Genomic DNA, 20205 nt, shown 5'->3' on the forward strand with positions numbered 1-20205 from the left:
TGCTTTTCTAGCTGTAGTTCTGGAAGTATCCACTGTTTTCTTTGGGAGCATGTACTCTGTAAAACACGGAGGAGTTAAAGGAGGGTATGCGGAGTCAGTGATGATACGAAGAGGAGAGAAAACAAGGAAAGATTAAACGACTCACGCATCAAAAGGCGTAAACATTTTGTAACTGAACCTCCAGTCTCGTGTGTTGTCTTCTAACCAGTACTGGACTTTAACTGTGACATTAAAGTTAATTATCGGGGATGTTTCAGAGAAAATATGACTGTGGTAGAGACATAAACCATCGTGTTTGCTTTGGGTTGCTCGTGTCCGAGAGACACTGGGTCAAACAGAGAGGAGACCGAAATTACGTACGGGCTGTCCTCAGAAACAGAAGACAGCAAGATGATGCACATATGAGGCATATGGCACGCCCATCCACATTAGCAAGGTGGGCTAGTTTATGTTCTTAAATGTCCTATTTAGTGTTTCCTTTTTAATATCGAGTTGTTATAGCGCTAAATGATATGTAGTCATTTAAACATAGCCTGTATGTGTTTTGAGTCAATTGAGAGCATTTGCCTTCAGTTTAGATTGTAGAGCATATGGAAAGCCAGTGGCTGTGGTGGGACTGACTCCCTGTCAGATGTATTTATATTATGCCCAGTCTATGAAGTGTTCTAAAATGTCCACAGGCCAGTCTGTGAGAATGGTCTGCATGCCTGACAGATGTGCAAGCCGCACACTGGGGGAGGGTCAGGGAGCACTGGAGACGGACTGGCTGGGATGACGGCGCCCACGCTGCAGATGTCCAGTCATCCGACATGTGACAGGAGAGCTGAGTCACTGACAAACACAGAGCTTTTTTTTCCCCCCTGTATGACTTGCGAAGTTAGTCAACTGCAACACCCCACCCAGTCCCACTCTGCTCTGATCAAACCCCACCCAGTCCAGCCCCGCCCTGCTCAGGCCCCACCCAGTCCCACTCTGCTCTGATCAAACCCCACTCAGTCCAGCCCCGCCCTGCTCAGGCCCCACCCAGTCCCACTCTGCTCTGCTCAAACCCCACCCAGTCCAGCCCCGCCCTGCTCAGGCCCCACCCAGTCCCATTCTGCTCTGATCAAACCCCACTCAGTCCAGCCCCGCCCTGCTCAGGCCCCACCCAGTCCCACTCTGCTCTGCTCAAACCCCACCCAGTCCAGCCCCGCCCTGCTCAGGCCCCACCCAGTCCCACTCTGCTCTGATCAAACCCCACTCAGTCCAGCCCCGCCCTGCTCAGGCCCCACCCAGTTCCACTGCGCTCTGCTCAAACCCCACTCAGTCCAGCCCCGCCCTGCTCAGGCCCCACACACAAGTCCTGGATGCCCTATGAGAAGTGCTGCTTTTTTTATATGGCCCTGCTGGCTCTGTCTCTGCATTTTTGCTGATGTCCTGTTTTTTGTTTCGTTTTTTCTTTTTTGGAGGGGGAGAGGGGTTGCCTTGTCAGTGTAAGTGTCGGTGTGAATCAATGACTTTTTGTGCAGCCAAATATTCAATAACAAAGATGAATGAACTAGCAAAGGAATCAATTAATAAAGAGTCCATATGATTATGAAAAAATGAACGGTATTATTCGCCATTTCAGATATTAGTCTAAAATCAGTCTTTGTTATTTAACACAAGTTTCTTTGTCTGATAGTCCTGATAGTGAAGTACATGATAGTTGATATGCTGGAGAACAGTTGATGAATGCTCTCTTCTGTTCGTCCTGCCATTTCTGCCATTGAAAAGCAAAGAGATTTATCCCATTGATTGTCCACATACAAATCACCACAGAACGGTCACTGTATTTTCCCAATCAAACTCCTCAGTTGTCAGATCGGCTGCACTCGCATCTCTCCTCTCCTTCAACGCTGTCATCGCATCACTTTTCCGTTGCTTTCTTCTTGTTCCTTCCCCTCCTGCTATTCCGGCTCTGCTCGCTTCCCTCCGGACTCCGTGCGAGCTCGTTTGGAGAATGCGGAAGTGTTGCGTGCTGTGGGTCCTTTTCCAAGCTGTGAACTGGACTCGGAGCTGTGGGTGAGTCCAGCTCAGCAGATGGCATGCGCTGACTGTGCTCCCGCTCAAGACTAAATCACTGACATCTTGCATTTCAGACCATAATTAGTGTTGCCACTGTAGTGGTGTAAATTATTCATTCATTTATTTTGCCCAGTTTTATTAGGTTCTGACAAACGGTTTCCCAAAACCATGTTACCCACCCTGAATTACACAATGTAAAATGCACATGTATGGAGTTGCTACAACGAGTTGGACATCTTTATGTGCATGTCAACCACATCTCCTGTTTGTTTTTCCACTGGATACTCAGAAATTTTGAGCCCAAACATGCGTGTTTGTATGCAGGCTGCCAGTCATGTAAGCCCTCCTAAAAATGTTATGGTGGAAAATATTCCAAATTGCCGGCTTAGCGTGGAGTAGATTACAGCCCTCTGGTGTCCGAGGACTGCGTTCCAGCAGGAGATACAGTTCTGGGGTAATGAGTGAATATCAGAACCTTTTGTTTGTGTCCATGGCCCAGGATGTCCACCTAATTGCCATGCTCAGTATGAAATATCCTTTACAAAAGTCTAGGCCTGCAATTAGACTGGCTTCCCTGCCAAAGGCTGAGTTTGTCCTGTGTCGCTTGAGCACAGAGAGAGAGTTTACTAGTCGTTGTGGGCCAGTAGGTTCTCTCTCGCTCTCTGTCTTTTGCTTTGTCTTTCAGTCTTGCTTTCTACTACTAGCTTTGTATCACAAAGACAATGAGTGTGTGATGTTAATGCAGGTGACTTGGCAATAAAACATCCTCAAAAGAAAATAAAGGGAAAGATTAAAAAAGAAGAGACTTCTTTCCACACCACTGTTCTTGTCCTTTGACATTAAAGCAGCATTCTGTGTTTGTTTTCTTATTATGTTAATCTTCTGGGAACACAACATATACAAAATGTGTCTTTTGAATATCAAATTCCAGAAAACGACCAATTCATTTGGCCAGACTTTCTCCCTTTCTGACATTAAATGGGTAGTCCTAACGCTGGGTAAAAGTTTAAATGCAGGACACAACAGTAGTCAGTACTAAGTTATTTTGTTAATGTAGTCTGTCACAGTGAGCTGTCAATCAACCACGCTCATTAGAATATTACAACCACTCCCAGATCACTATAAGTTAGGACCGATGAGCAAAATTGTTTCAGAACTGACTTAACATATAATATAAAATGTTTAAATATGTTCCCTTTACTATGTCTGTGTTACTACCGAGTTAGCCTGCCTGCTCTCTCATCTGTCTCTGTGGGGTTCAGCCTTCAGGGCCTTTTGATCACAGCCCCTATGGTACTGTCCTTTCCCCCCTGCAGGTGATCATCCTGGAGGACTATGCAGACCCGTTTGATGCCACAGATCAGGCTGGAGTCCCGCAGAGCAGCGCGGAGAAACCCGTGGAGAACGACGGCTACATGGAGCCGTACGAGGCTCAGAAGATGATGGCTGGTAAGGCGGTGCTCTCACCCTGTCGTAGTAATGTTGCTTTTCGATAAAAGGCTTGATACACCAACATATTTTTTAATGTATTTATTTGCTTTTTTATTGTTTTCGTTGGTTAATGATGGATGCTGTCATAGGCGGTTTTGACCCACTCAGTGACTTGTGGACCTTGACCATAAGGTTTGGTCATCCATAGCTTGTCCTCTTGGTCTGCTGTTCCACACGCAGTCGGTCGTGGTTTCTTTGTTCTGTGCTCTGCGGCTAGCGTTTATTTAATCAGCCCTGCTGTCCAGAACTCGGGGGTGGGGGGGGGGGGGGGGGGGGTGTAGCTCACCTGTCTGAATGAGGACACTGGCCATATGTGGCCTGTCTAGGTTCAAATAAACACATTCTGAACCCTGACGTTTCGTAGTAAATAAGCAACAGACTGTGTGTGTCAAGAGGCATGTGCACCCATGCACGCACCCACGCACGCACCCACAAGCGTATACACCCATACACCCACCCACACACACACACACACACACACACACACACACACACACACACACACAGGATGTAATGAGGCCTGGCATAGTTAATAGGAATTATGATGTCATCTGGAGAGATTGTCTTCACTATCAGATTCTTTCTCATCTGGCTGTAGGCCGGAACAATAGAAGGCTCTGTGGGTGAACTGTATTCCTCGTCTGGCCCGAAACAATGGAGTGCCGCTCCGCTATTGTTCCACCCTTCTCCGATATCATTCGCCGAGGGACAGTGTGCAGATTTACGCCATGAAAGACAAATGGAAAGGCAAATGAGTGTTAATCTGCATCAAAGAAGGCATTTGCATTTCAGTTTCCCTTTCTTAGACCCATCAAACCAAAGCAGCGATACGTGTGAATGAGAGCAGTGCTGTGTGATGTTCGTTTCTTTTGGCAGTCTGGTATGTTTATGTATTTTGCTAATGGGAAAAATGTTATTAAAGAACAAAAAAAATCATAGCACTCCCTTTGAGAAAGATGTAGGTTTATTTCATTTGCAGTTCAGTTACTTTCTCTGCTAGTTCAGTAATGAAAGCAAAGAATACAATGAAAACTAAGATTACAGTGAAATTTCATGGTTCTTTGGCTGCATTTGTTATTGGCTCCTCTCCTCCTCTCCTCTGCTCTCCTCTCCTCTCCTTTTCGTCTGTTGGGCACTGAGCTGTAAAGCAGCATCGGCCTTCCTGATCAACCTCCCCACTCCCTCCAGAGAGCTGAGGTGAGCGATGGGAGGAGGGTCAAGGTCGACTCCCTTTGTGTCACTGTGCCAGCGTGTGTTTGTGTGTGCACAGATATGTGAGTTTGTCGAAAAGGAAGGTGTTTTGTAAGACTCTTATTCATTGCGAATACAGGATATCATTAGGGAATGAAGAAATTACTGAGAAACGGAAACTGTCGAAAGTAATCCGCTTAAAGTGGTCTTTAAGGACAAGATTCTGAGTGCAATAAATGTGTGTGTAGTCCCTGCACTTGTAATACAATACATGCTGTTTTTCTCTGTTTGCTCTTTACCTCTTCACACAGGTTCAGATTGCTCACAGCTAGCCTGCAGTCGTTGACTGTTCTCGGGTTATGTTGACTATATTCACATGTACATTCACATATGATGTTTATGCAATTCCAGGTTCTGATGTTATATTTAAAGCCCAGTTCAGGAAGTTTCCTTAAGCTTCTGAGTTGGTACTTAGGCTGTACTTGATAACATCAATTATAGAAATTCAGATCTGTGCTTGCAATAACGTGGATGAATAATGACCATTCTGAACAATGTTGAAACACTTTTCAGCTTTTACAGCGAGGCCAGACTGGATAACATCAAGTTCAGCAATTTCATCTCAGTCCTCTCAGAATGTGAAAATAGCTTTGTTTCTTCTGTACTCAGGTGCAAGGGCTCAGACCAAGCCTGGGTCTGAGGTTGAGAATCTCTCTAAACTGCTGGCAAACTGTAGCTTTCGGAGGCATTGCTGCATATCGGATCTGTATTTCATTCCTGGGAGAGACTTTTCGTTCCACCATCAACATCACCATTACACTATGGCCATAAAGATAATGGCTTTTCTGACATTTGTCTCGCCTTCCTGTCCACCGATGCGCCTGCATTCCTCCAAACCACCCTCCAATCCCTTTTGTTCCAACTACCCTCCCACCTCTCCTGCCCCAACTACCCTCCCACCTCTCCTGCCCCAACTACCCTCCCACCTCTCCTGCCCCAGCATACCCTCCCACCTCTCCTGCCCCAACTACCCTCCCACCTCTCCTGCCCCAACTACCCTCCCACCTCTCCTGCCCCAGCATACCCTCCCACCTCTCCTGCCCCAACTACCCTCCCACCTCTCCTGCCCCAGCATACCCTCCCACCTCTCCTGCCCCAACTACCCTCCCACCTCTCCTGCCCCAACTACCCTCCCACCTCTCCTGCCCCAACTACCCTCCCACCTCTCCTGCCCCAGCATACCCTCCCACCTCTCCTGCCCCAACTACCCTCCCACCTCTCCTGCCCCAGCATACCCTCCCACCTCTCCTGCCCCAACTACCCTCCCACCTCTCCTGCCCCAGCATACCCTCCCACCTCTCCTGCCCCAACTACCCTCCCACCTCTCCTGCCCCAGCATACCCTCCAACCCCTCCTGCCCCAACTACCCTCCCACCTCTCCTGCCCCAGCATACCCTCCCACCTCTCCTGCCCCAACTACCCTCCCACCTCTCCTGCCCCAGCATACCCTCTCACCTCTCCTGCCCCAGCATACCCTCCAACCCCTCCTGCCCCAGCATACCCTCCAACCCCTCCTGCCCCTCACCACCTGGGACTGCGGAAGGTTTTGCCGTGTTTCAAAAGCACAAAAGCGGAAGCTATCTTTGACTGAAGGAAATTGTTACCTGGATTTTATAAATGATGCAATTCATCAGAACACCCACAGAAGACTCATCTGGAAAGTTCTAGGTTGATCAAGATGCACATTGCAAACACATGCACACACATACAAAAAACATTTGACCACTGGTTTAGTGCGCACACACACACACACACACACACACACACACACACACGCATACACACACGCACACACACACACACATATATATATATATATATATATAAAAATAATAATGGAAGTGATATATCATGCAAACCTATCTTCATTGCGGGAGTTTTCCTAGACTGCTGTTAACCATGCCTCAGGTCCCGTGCTTGATAAGGAAGAACGAATACTGTTTGGACACGGAGTGACATGTTGTGGGGAATGATGTCACAACCCTTGATTTCATGCTGTCAGGCACAGGCTTAGCATGACAGGGGCACTAGTTCGCCACGGTCACCAGTGTGCGACAGATGAGAAACCATGCCGCCTCACAAACCACATTGAATTTATGGTCACAAAACCAAAATATGCCATTATATCATGCCAAAAAAAAAATGCAATAAGTCATTGCTTTTTTAGAGTAGATGAGAATGGAAAAACTACAAAGGTGAACAAAAATCCATTCCAGCTGAATTCCTATGTGTCATGTCTCGTAGTGTTCAGTGATAACGCTGCTTTGCTATGCGAGTCGTGTTCCCCTTGGCTGCGCACCAGACCAGACCTTTTCGGACAGACCCCTTACCATGCTGAACAGAAGGCACAATAAAAAAGACACAAACAAACAAAGGGGAAAAAAACACAGCATTTTTAAATCTCATTTGCAGCTCTGCATTTCAGATTTAAAGTTGTAGCTCTATAGATCAACGATAGGGGTGTCTACTTAAATAGAAGTTGTTTTTCACTGTAATATAAAATGAAATAACATTTTTAGTAAATTGCTAAATTGCTCAGTTAATAATAAGTGATTTTGTTAATATGTTTGTTTTGTGGTCTTTCGAATCCCTCCAGTGTGTGCGCATGTGCATGCGTGTGTGAGTGTGTGTCAGTGAGGGTGTTTAGTCTGTTTAGTATGTTTGATCTGGAGTGACCTTTTGTACCTGTTCTGATTCCATGTGAACCCAAATGCTGTAATCCAGTTGTCCACCACCACAGTGACAGCTTACATATCAGCTGTGTACACATACCAACCCAACGCCCAGTGCGTCCTTCTCCTCCTCCTTAGAGGCATTGTGTGAAAAATGCCATGTAGGCGGAAGGAAGTGTGCTGCCAATTCCATCTTTTCCTTTCCCTTTCATTCTTACTTTCATGTCTTCCCCCTCATTCCCACCCTTTACACACACACACACACACACACACACACACACAAACACACACACACACAGATGGCTGTGTTGGGACTTGTCTCAAGCTTGCGTTCAGTAGGCATTATGGCCTACCAACTCTGTCCTGCCCTGTCTCTGTGTGTCTGTGTGGGGGGGTGGGGGGTGGGTAAGTGTGAGGAAGAGCTTGATTCCTCCCCTTGCCCCCACATGAGAATTTTCCCACAACCCCCAAGCCTTTCCCGGTTGCACAAACATACAAGATGGAAATGATGAACAAATATGGCCTTTATGGCGTTTCTCGGTTTCTCTCTTCCTCCCTTGCTCATACTCTTTTCTTTTTCTCTTCCTCTCTTTCTCTCAGCTACACACACACACACACACACACACACTATCTCTCTATCTCTCTCTCTCTCTCTCTCTCTCTCTCTCTCTCTCTCATTCCTACTCTTGTTCACACAACGATAATTCCCTGAGTAAGAGGAGAAGCTGAACAAGAGAGAAATGGATAGCAGTATGACGACAGGAACATGACTTCCTCTGCAGATGCCGAGCGTGTGTGTGTGTGTGTGTGTGTGTGTGTGTGTGTGTGTGTGTGTGTGTGTAAGAGTGGTGTTTTTATTTGCCTGAAGCCAATGGATGACTTGTCTGCTGGGCCGTGTTGCTTCACTAGAACACACTGCTTGCCAGTTGTTGTAATCCATTCTCCTGCAGTGCTAGCTGTGACATCCACCATTGCATTGAGCAATACAACATTCCCGGAGCTTACAATGATGGTCTTAGCTGACTAAGTGGCTATCTGGATTTGATTCAAGAGCCTAAACCTAATTAAACTACCGCCAGATGTTTTAGTGACATAGTATATATATATATATATATATATATATATATATATATATATATATATATACACATACACACACACACACACACACACACACACACACACACACACTAACATACATAATATATATGTATGTATGTGTGTAAAATGAGAACGATAGTGTGTGTATATGTCTATACATTATCATAATAATTCTCCTAATATATAATAGCTATTATTTGAGGATGAGGAAATGCTGGATGCTGGTGAGAAAGGCAGTAACAGAATTCCTGCTTTGTGAGAGTGAAGGTTGCTATGGCCGTTGCTCTGGGAAACCCTGCACCTCCACATACGACATCTTACTCCTGCTTCTGCACTGGTTGCCCTCAGCCTTCCATACCACATTACTGTCCTCAGAATCAGAGGCAATCCAGTATGCATATTCACACACACGCATGCCCGCACGCACACACACACACACACACACACACACACACACATGCACCCTTCTCTCTCATTTTGCAACAGATCCCCACCTGTGCTGTTATTTATCCGTGGAGGAGGAAGAGATTTATGCAAAGCGGCTGCTGAGTTGCTCGCGCGCTCTGGGTCTGGCGAGCCAAAGCATGTTGCTGTACGTCCTCACCCTTGTACTGGTTTGCTGAGAGCAAGAAACCTGAAGATGTTCAGACATGTGAAGGCGAAGGGGTGGGAGTGAGAGGAGAGTGAGGGGGGGCATGAGAGAGTAAGAGAGGGAGAGGAAGGGAGAGCAGAATGCTTCCTTCCAATGCTATGTACCTCTTGCAATTATTCCCCCCCCCCCAAAAAAAACCCCCACTTTGTGGGTCATCCTCTCTCCGGTGCACGGTGAGGCGTGCTGATGTATGTCCTTCGCCTCCTCATTCCATAAGAACCCGTAGGGGAGAGGGGGATTGGAACCAGCCATCCGCCATAGCCGTTAGCGGGTGGGACGTCCACTTAGCGATGAAGCGCACAGCATGGGCCCCAGTGCCCCGCCCCCATCTTCCCCTCTTACGGAGGAGAAGAGGCCAGAGATGGCCAGACCTGTGCGGGGCTGATGACCGCGGGCCTCCCTCCCTCCTGATGCGTCGCGCCCTCGGCTGGCGCAGGCGAAAATGGCTACAGCCACTGCTGGACCGCATGCGGTACGTGAGGGCTTGTCAGCAAGTGGGTGTGGGTGGGTGGGTGCGCATGTGTGCGCATGCGTATTCGTGTGTGTGTGTGTGTGTGTGTGTGTGTGTGTGTTCGGTGGCACGAGCTTTTGTCAGTATGAGTCAGTATGAGTCCTGACTGGGCATCTTGAGTTTGTGCCAGACTTGATATTCTTCATTTATGCCTGAGAAGTCAGAGACTCTGTCTGTGTGAGTGTGTCTATGAATGTGAGTGTGTGTGAGAGTATGTGTCTATCAGTGTGTATCAGTGTGTGTCTCTCAGTCATTGCTGCTGAAGATTTATGGATATATTAATCTGTCAGTAGAGGTGTGTGAAACTCTGCTGAGTTTCATGGTTGAGGTGTACATATTCAGAGTGCCATGGTAGGTGTGTATCTGCTGGGTTTCATGGTTGACGTGTACATATTCAGAGTGCCATGGTAGGTGTGAATCTGCAGATGGGTCATGGTGGAGGTGTATGTATTCAGAGTGCCATGGTAGGTGTGAATCTGCAGATGGGTCATGGTGGAGGTGTATGTATTCAGAGTGCCATGGTAGGTGTGTATCTGCAGATGGGTCATGGTGGAGGTGTATGTATTCAGAGTGCCATGGTAGGTGTGTATCTGCAGATGGGTCATGGTGGAGGTGTATGTATTCAGAGTGCCATGGTAGGTGTGTATCTGCAGATGGGTCATGGTGGAGGTGTATGTATTCAGAGTGCCATGGTAGGTGTAGATGGGTCTGCAGATGGGTCATGGGGCTCTTCAAACATGCCTGGAATTGTTTCCTTCCCGAATGTCTCTTCCTTCCTTCTTTAACACTCTTTAATCTGAACATTTGGGTGAAAGGTCATTGGTACTGGCAGCAAAAGATCGGCCCAGTGACCTGTCACACTAATTAGACGAGTAGTCCTACTAGTGTTGCTTGTCAATGGGCTAATCTTAAAGCATGCCTTCTCCACTGTCGTGGTAATACGTCCCCACAGTTTTCCAGTTTCAGGTTGCAACTAATAAATCCATTAGCCCAGACTGAATAAACACACACACACACACACACAAACACCAATGCCCAGCTCAGTCTTTACAGGAGTATTTAAGAGGGTGAAGTTTAAAAGAGGTCACCACTTTTCATAAATTATCTCAACAATGTATGTCTGCTTGAGTCCCTCACAGTGCAAGTCTTTTTGTTTTTTTGTTTTTTTTTAAGTTGTTTGTTTATTAAGGCCTGGGGGCAGTCAGCGATGCTTGGGTGTGAAAGATAAAGAAAAAAAAACAGCTGTTCAGATTTTAAACTGTTTTAAAGAAATCGGAAATTTTGCTAAATTAATAAAATTATTTGGAGGCAAAGAAATGTTATATTAGGCACAAAAAAGTAATATGATGATGTGTTTTCTTTGACGGCGGTGACACAGAGGGAGCAAGAGGCATGGATGAAAGAAGGTGCTCCTTATTATCTAGAACCCAAATACAGAGTAGCGACCAAAGCAAAACAAACGGACGTGGCATAGCGCTCGGTCTTGACGCTTCAAGGCGTAGTCCGCTAATGCACAGCACTGTCCTCGGGGACCCGCGGGTTTAAATAGTGAGGGAGAGAGACGAGGAACAGGTGGAGCGGGATTAGTAGGTAGGTGACTGGGAGCAGGAGGGGGCGTGTCCCTCCTGCTGGAAGACCGGCCACCTGTGGCATTTTCAGAATATATGATATATACGTATCACAATGTTGAATTTTTCGGAGGCTTGCTAACAAGTTAGAACAGACAGCCTGCACCAGCTAAATGGCAGTGCTACATTTTAAAAGCCTCTGAAAAGCTGTGAGTATGATTTTATACTTAGTATCGTTAACAATAAACTAAGAAGAAAATGTAACCCTTGTTGGCAATATTAATAACTGAACCTCGGTTAGGCCTGGCTGATAGTGGATACAATGCCACTATAGTGCCGGTAGTGTTGGCTTCTTTCCCATCACACTGTGTCAGACTGTTTGTTTGCTTATGATTGACCTTATTTTATTGACATTATGGTATATTGCATATGGCATACGGTATATTACATTTATTAGCTACAACGTTATAGGAATTATGCTTTTTTATGTTAGAATCATTTGCTTGTGTGGGTTGAAGGCACCACTGTGCCCTGTGCTTTAGATTAGGAGTAATGAGGCTCATACACACACACACACACACACACACACACACACACACACACACACACACACATACATATACACACACACACACACACACACACACACACACACAGGCACAAGTGCCCATTGAAAATATAGGCCTACATAAACTTTGCAATGGACTGAAGTCTTTAAAGCATTGTATCTTGTTAAAAGTTCCTGTGCTATTTACCTCATGACCAGTTTAAACATGACATTTACTGAGCAGTGACCTTCACTATATTTCTCACTTGGAACTCAGTTCTCCCGGCAAAACACAATTATTATTCCAAAGTACTTTAAACATTAACACCACATCACCTCACAGTTAACACGTCCCATTTCTCAGCGGACGCCCCTGTGGAGTTCTACATACATGAAAGTGCTCTAACCTAGAGTGGCCATAGTTCTTGTTTCTCACCATCACACCACACTGCCTTTTCTTAGTATGAAAATGTGTGGTAGTTTTTTTTTTTTTTTTTCTAATTGATGAACTTGTTAACCCTTTATAGTCCTACTCATCAGAAAGCTTTTGAGTTTTAGTAAGACCTGATCCATGACGCCTGCCCCTGTTAGTGCAAAAGCAATTAATTTGATCCCTGCAGGTTTAGATTAATCAGACATGTAATCATCAGATTATCTGATTACCAAATGAATCATTTTGCTGCAGCTGTATAACTCTCTCTCGTCCTCAGTCTTGTACACACAGACATGCAAGCACACACATATGCAAGGACACACATGCACTCCCACACTTCATGGGCACTGAAGGGTCCAGTCATGCCACAGTCATAACACGATTACATGCTTTGTTGGGCCCGTGGAAGCCGTCTGTGTGCGTGTGCATGTACGAGTGTGTACCAGTGCGTTTGTGCGTGTTTTAGACCAAGCACTATGTCACAGTGACACACACGTTTCTGTGAACCCCATTAGCAGCAGGGCTACAGTGGGTCACCTCACCTCCGGACCTCCAAGGGGCAGTAAATGCCTGGTTCATGGCCGTGACGTCGGCACCCAGCATGGGTTCATTAGGGTGTGTCCCGCCCTGCTGGCCCCTTACACTCAGCGGTCCCCCCTGCACTGGGGCCACTTCTCAGCGCCATGCCTGCATTAGCGGCCATAGCCACTGCTCTGCTCTGACTGCCACTGGGAATGCCAGTGTGAAAAAGGTGAGATGAATTATAATGGACTTACTTCACTTATATACTGTACTGTGTATGAGGTGTTGTATTTATTATTAGCCATTATATTAAATGGCAGAATATTAAACATATTAATTTTTCTGTTTGTAATGGATAGTAAAGTTTTCAATACGTTTTGTGGATGCTGGCGATGACATTTCTTTCAGACAATTTCTTTTTAGGGCTCTCTGAAGTGTAACCATAATTGTAATGACTCCCAACAGGGTGTGGTGGGGTTGCTACAGTGACTCATTACCGTTGTGGCGGCTTGTGCCCGTGTTCGTGAGCCTTCTGGCCCATGCACAGCGACAGGCACAACCGCGCGGGCATGTTGCAGCAGACCCCAGACCGCACGCTCACACGCCGCCATGGCCCCTGGTCACCCATGGCTACATTCCCGGTGGGGGGCTAGCAGGGGCCGTTTCTGGAGTAGTGTGAGGTGGGACAGGGCGTACCTGCCAATCACTTGCAGCCGTCAGCAGCGCCGAGGGCTGGGGGCGGAGTCGGAACAGGTTCTGGCGGAAACCAGACGTTACCATACGGAAGAGACTGTGCTCATTATATCGCCACAGCGGTAGGCGTAGGTGTGACTGGAAGGTTGTTTTTTTCCTTTCAGATTTTGTTTTTATGTGCATACCCATGCACTCGTGTGTATGCATATATGTGAACGTGCATGCGCCTGTGTGTAGATGATTAGAAAGCACATTTCAGCTTTCTCAGCTAGTTTCTGTTTTCACCAGTCCACCAATAAACAGAGCTAGTTAGGGGAAATTCCCTCTCCCTTTCTCCAACTCCCTTTTCCCTCTTCCCCTCTCTCTCTCTCTCTCTCTCTCTCTCTCTCTCTCTCTCTCTCTCTCTGATGAGCCAAAGCATGTGATGGTTCATTCTCACGCTTGTGAGCACGTTTGCTGAGAGCAAAGATACCTGATAGTGATCTATACTTTTCAGCTTGTTCCTGTGTTCACCGCTGAACAGTGAAGGCGCTACTGAGAGAAGAGACAGACTCCATTAACTGTTGATGGCACTATTAATGTACAGATGTGCCCTGTACTGATAATTCAATAACTGCTGCATGATTTGGCTGTCAGAGGGACCGCCTCTCTTGCAGGGAGTGCCCACGTGATTGGCTCTCCCCGTGCAATTGACTGTGCATTGATTTGCTGCTTGATGTAATTTAGGGGGAGGTGTGGGCAGGGCATGAGTCAGTGCATGGGATGGATAGGAGCCCCTGTACATGATGAAATGTCTCCACTGGGCTGTCATAGCTGGCCATGATAAATCAGATCTAGAAATCTGGAAACGTCACTGGATGTAATGACTGAAATTGGATTGAAAGTGTTGCAGGGATCATCAGTCCCCTCCCTGCTCTCTGATTTTCTGTTGCACTCTCTCCATCTCTCTCATAGTGTGTGTGTGTTTGAGAGGACCATCATGCTATGTGATTGTACAAGGCAGGGCCTTTGGATCCTAACCTCCCCCTTACTTGATGCTGCTGGCCCAGCCAGACCACTGATTGGGTGTGTGTGTTTGTCTCTCTCTCTCTCTCTCTCTCTCTCTCTCTCTCTCTCTCTTTCTCTTTGTTGCAAAGGCAGTTTCCTGTTTTTGCTGTTTATTTGACTTAGTGCCACTTGGTGTCATTATAGCAGCTGGCGATGGCTGTATTTCAAGTGAAAGAGGCAGTAGTTCAAAAGAGCAGGAACCACAAGGCCTTGCTTACCTTAGCTTTAGCCTAGCTTTGGTCAAGGGAAGTACACATATATCAAACAAATTTACTTTTTAAGTTTTTTAAGCTTTCTCGGTAAATGGCTTTTTAAAATAGTTTATGTGTAAATTATATGAGTACAAGTTATAAACTTCACGCTTAAAACTGTATTGTAAAAAAGGGCTTATGTCTCATTTGGGTAAATAATTGACACACCTGGTCAAACATTAACACTCAGAAATGTACAGGTACAGTAGCTGTGGAGGAGTGGGGGGAGGTTGGGAGGGGCGTGGTGGTGGTACTGTGGGGGCGGGGCTGTGTCCCAAACGACTCCATTTGTAAGCTCTGCATACTGGCCGTGTCATTCACATTAGCCTGCCACCTTCTGAGCACGTCAGCCTGCGTTTAGGGTGATTGCTGTCAAAGCAGATTAAATTGGACTCCCATTAGAGGGACAAACAGTGGCTGGCTTGGCAAGTGCAGCAGTCCCTTGGGCAGTGCAGAAAGGAAGAAAGTCCTAAAAGGCTGTGTGTGTGTGTATGTATGTGTGTATGTGTGTGTGTGTGTGTGTGTGTGTGTGTGTGTGTGTGTGTGTGTGTGTGTATGTATGTGTGTGTGTGTGTGTGTGTGTGTGTGTGTGTATGTATGTGTGTATGTGTGTGTGTGTGTGTGTGTGTATGTATGTGTGCGTGTATGTGTGTGTGTGTGTGTGTGTGTGTGTGTGTGTGTATGTGTGTGTGTGTGTGTGTGTGTGTGTGTACACTTGTGTGTATGTGTGTAAGTGTGACTTTAGCAGCACATAGATGGGATGGTAAGGGAGGGGAATTGTTGGCCTGTTATGGTGACGTCAAAGAGGTATTTTGGTTACTGCCAGTGAGATGGACATTAGATAGCTATGGCTCTGTGTGCACATGTGTGTCAGTGCCTGTGTGTGTGTGTGTGTCCACATGTGTGTATGAATGGATACTTCCAAGTGTGTGGTGTCAGCTGTAGCTAAGGCAATAAAAATCAGCACTGGTCTTTTATGAGATCTCATTTAGCTATGAGGGTGTTATACACACACACACACACACACACACACACACACACACACACACACACACACACACACACACACACACACACACACACACACCTTTTCAGATGCCTCTAGAGGGTTTAACACATTTTGTTTTTTAATTCTACAAGCACAGTGTGCTGACTTGCATCATCACCCAGCAAAAAAAAAAACACTTACTCCAATCCTGTCTGTTGTCTCCTCATCCCTTTACATTTTAACACATTATAAAACCCACCATTTGCTATGAAGAATAGAGCTTTTGCATTACTTAACTTTGAATTATGCATGAGAAGTTTAATTACCAAATATTCCACAGTGATGTATTGCCTCGGCACACGTCCCGCTCACCGGAGAGCGTCGTTTGTCATCGGGATTACTAATAGCAGTGCAATGAATCAACCTTGATGCGCCTTCAAACGCAGTGTGTCTGAACTGAGCACAAAATCAAAGACTTAATTTTATGATTAGGCTAAGCCATTCAGATCTGACTCAGTCAGTTAGGTATAAATCAAACTGGCAGAGACGTCTGCGGGTTCGGCTGCAATCCGGCCGACGGCCATGCAGTAGGGAGTGTGGGAACTTTCCCTCGCTGACGGCACTCCTTTCCCGACAGTCAGGAGAGGTTGTCTAAAGATCTGGGTGTCGACCCCGATATGTGTAAGAAAATGGCGCAAGCAGGAGATGATGAAGATTCTCTGAATCTTGAGTGGGACCTGGCACTCCGAGAAGGCGCACACAATCAAATTCGAGCGCTTTGCAGGGTGCAGAAATCCTGTGACAGGAGGAGTGTGGCTTTTAGGAGACACGTGAGATCCGCAGCCTGACCTTTAATGATTCATCCGACTGAAATAGCATCCCGAGGTTAGCGATTAGCCAAAACAACTCACGGTCAGACATATTTGTGTTTAAGATGAGAGTGTTGTGTTACAGCGTCTCATTCTCTCATGAAACTTATCAGCTGCTGTAAACATGTCCCACTTAACCCAGACCTCCAGCTGGAATGCTTGCGGGAATAATGACATCATAGTGGAATACCCATAAATACAAGAGAATAGTGATATCATACGGGCCATATAAGTGTCGTATGTAAACTGGTACATCTTCAAGCACACTCATAATCTGAACATACACTGAACTTCTGTTTGTCACATAAAACACCTTTACTGTATTATTCTAAGATGAAATAAGTGTAATCCGATAAAGGCTTGAGCTGGTCTCTTAAAGTGCTGACTTTCATGACTTGCATGCAGATATTTAGGAAATGCTTAACAATGGACAGTATAAGTTCAAATAAAGCAGACTTTGATAGATTGATCGTAATGCACCCAGTGAGTCAGGAACTGCTAGCAATCTAATTAAGAAAGAAAAGGTTTGTTCTTTGTGTGAAACTAAGAACGCAAGTGCAAGAAAAACATCAGCAACCTACTAAACCTGCTTACAAAAATGTATTGTTACAGGCAGCTCGTTAAGGCCGCAATATAAAGGGCAGACCACCACAATTTAATGAAAATCTATACATTTTATTTTAGCAAAAGTGGTTAAAGGTTTAATAAGAAACACTGTCTAGGACAAGACTAAAATTTGTTCCTAATAAGATATGATGAGAAGATCCAGACAGTCACATCAGTCTACACAGCACACTTGGTTCACACATGGGAGAGAGAAGAGAAACAGGATTAAACCTCCCTTACAGTGCACACACAATTACCTCTGTGCTCAGTCCCTTTATAAGCCATTCACCTAAAGACCTGCAGGTACATTGCATAAACACAACCCCACCCTAGGCCTACCCCCAACCAGAAGAGGACATGGTGGTCGTCACAATATAATACCCAATATATAAACAGAATATAATATATTGCATTTAGAACATGCACTTAGAACATGTAAATATAATTATAATTTTTCTGGTATCACTGTAACCTGATTATTCACAAAAAAAGAAAAATTGTATTTCCTTTCCATGTTGAGCTTCTGATGCCTGCTACAATAAGCAAACATAACAGACTTGCAGGCAGAAAATGAAACTCCATCAGCACTTACCAGGAAGCACTGGGGCTCGCCAACATGACCTCGAGCTGGGGTTCACTGTAGGGCTGTACCACACCCTGCTGCTATGCATTATGGGCACTTCTCTTTTAGTGTGCTTATTCCCATGGCTTGCATGCCTTCAGCATATGGTCACCAAGGTGTTCTAGAATGTTGTTTCATTGAAGCGAAAGAGTGAGAGAATGACAGTTTGCAGTCACAGTTGTTGGCTACAGTACAATTTTTGAAGCTTGTCTCAGTGGTTGCTCATCTCTGAAATGAAGAGGTTGGCGGAACCTCACGCCGCGGCCAGCCGTCACCTTTCTCGACAGGTTGGGTCTCTCTGTAGGCTGGGCAGCATGGAGCTGGGCTGACGTCTGTTCTAGAACAGCTGGTCCACTGTGAACAGATTGTTGTGCTGTGTGAGGACCCTTCTGCGGTCAACCACCTCCGAACTACCATAAGACCCATGGATACTTGGCCAGCTTTCATTTCTCCCCTGCTTGACTAGCCGCTGATTAACACACCAGATCTGAGCTGGATCATAGGCAGCTATGTGGACCGTAAGACCACATAGCCAACCTGCAGCAGTATGAGTAGTAATGAGTTTGAAATAGTGCTGTGCTTTGGCCATGATTGCATTTTTTACATACCTGTAGAATGCAGCTCAATCATCAGGTGATCTTGTGTACACATAATCACAAACTAGAAGGCCCGTGTGGTGGCAGTTGTTTATAAATAGTTGGAAGAAAATGAGTGTGTGTGTGTGTGTGTGTGTGTGTGTGTGTGTGTGTGTGTGTGTGTGTGTGTGTGTGTGTGTGTGTGTGTGTGTGTGTGTGCGCATATGTGTGTTCATCCTTGAGTGTTCCAGCAGATCCCTGCAGTGTGTTGGTGTGTGTTCCAGTAGATCCCTGCAGTACAATAGTGTGTGGTCTGGCAGATCTCTATATTGTCTGTGTGTATCTTTTCTGTTTGTGATACAAACTTGGACAGCACAACTAAAAGGGACAAAGGACACTGATGTCTGCATTATTGCACTGAGCAGGTGGTGGTAAAAGCCCTTCTACTAAAAGAATAAGGATGTAGAGCACTAATATGATTGGTCTGTGTGTGTGTGTGTGTGAGAGAGAGAGAGAGAGAATGTGAATGGATGAGGCTGTTCTGTCGTTTTTTTATTATCCACTTTTGGAAATGCAATTACTGCTCCCACCCTGGCAGTGTGTGACTCTGAGCAGTTCACCTCAATAAAAGAGAGCCACAGACAGGATGAACTGATGGCATCTTCTCTTCAGCCCTCATCTGTCTATGAGTGCCATTGAAATGAATTTCTACACACTCAAAGACTCGTTGCCGTGGAGCGATGAAGCACTGCCCAAAGAAACAATAAGGAGACAAAAAAACTCAAACAAAACAGTTTGTCAAAGTTTTTGGAATACAGCTGCTTTGGATACAAGCTACTCTGTAACTCATTTTGGCTTTTTTTTTTTTTTTTACTGCTTTGCATTTTAATGTAATTCCATTATCAGAAAATGATGTGACACCTATTAAGTTTCCAGTTCTAAACATATCTCCTGTAAGCTTATGGAACGAATGAGCTAATATCTGTCGAATTGTTGGACAGTGGACAGCTGTGGCCGGCTCTGAAACTAAGAAACATTTTTACCAGCCAACCCAGCCAATCCTCTTCTCGGGCAGTGTCATTTAGCCTGGTGCTAGTCATTATGTGACCGTCAACTGAAACTCCCACCTCTTGGATATGTGTTGTGAGATGACGGCAGAACATTTTTACCTGCTCTTTACCTGCCTAAAGAGGAGGTAAAAGCCAGGCTATGTAAGGGGAGAACACCCTCTCCTTATCATTTAGCCAACTCTTCTCAATTTAAATGCTGTCAAGATCAGTTTAGATTAGATTAGATTAACAGATAGATTAGAAAAGGAAAGATGGATTGTTATTAGTTTAACTGGGCAAAGACATCAGCAAGATAGAAACATAGTTTATCATAAGAGGAAAACAAGATATTCATGGAGTTTTAACCTGCGCAAAGGATGTGAATGACCTTATGATTCACAGTAATTATTAGGTTTGATCCTGATTCACACCTTTCACAAATGGCTTCTATGCCAGCCACATACCTCCTCATCCAGGTGGCCCGTGGAGAAACATTAGCGGGAGAGCCCAGAGAACACTGTGATGATAGTTTAGTGGGAAGTAGCTTCAGGGCAGGGGCTTGCTTGCTGGATTCCCAAGGTTAAGTGGTGTAGGCAGACGTCAGAGGGAAGGTTTTTCGATGCATGCTTCAAAAATGGATGAGCCATATTTTCATTTTCCTTTTATGGGTACGCATATATGCTATAGCAGCTGTAGATGCTGCAGCTCTGG

General features: G+C 45.6%; 1 protein-coding gene and 1 long non-coding RNA gene across 9 annotated transcripts in view; one reads left to right on the forward strand and one right to left on the reverse strand.

Annotated features, from left to right (window-relative positions):
- Positions 1–20205, forward strand: part of shf (Src homology 2 domain containing F) — an 84855-nt gene that overhangs the window by 13512 nt on the left and 51138 nt on the right. For all 8 annotated transcript variants that reach the window (XM_081715588.1, XM_081715589.1, XM_027008005.3 and 5 more), the window contains exon 2: positions 3363–3495. In XM_081715588.1, coding sequence (XP_081571714.1) covers positions 3363–3495 — 133 coding nt within the window. The remainder of the gene's footprint in view (positions 1–3362; positions 3496–20205) is intronic.
- LOC145658505 (uncharacterized) lies at positions 3800–8540 on the reverse strand. Its single transcript, XR_014124076.1, has 3 exons — positions 6648–8540; positions 6393–6452; positions 3800–4220 (listed from the first exon to the last, which is right to left on the reverse strand). It is a non-coding gene; the product is annotated as an uncharacterized LOC145658505 (long non-coding RNA).

Source organism: Electrophorus electricus, chromosome 6, assembly GCF_041902795.1.
Source record: "Electrophorus electricus isolate QZ-2024a chromosome 6, ASM4190279v1, whole genome shotgun sequence".
Taxonomy (NCBI): Eukaryota; Metazoa; Chordata; class Actinopteri; order Gymnotiformes; family Gymnotidae; genus Electrophorus; species Electrophorus electricus.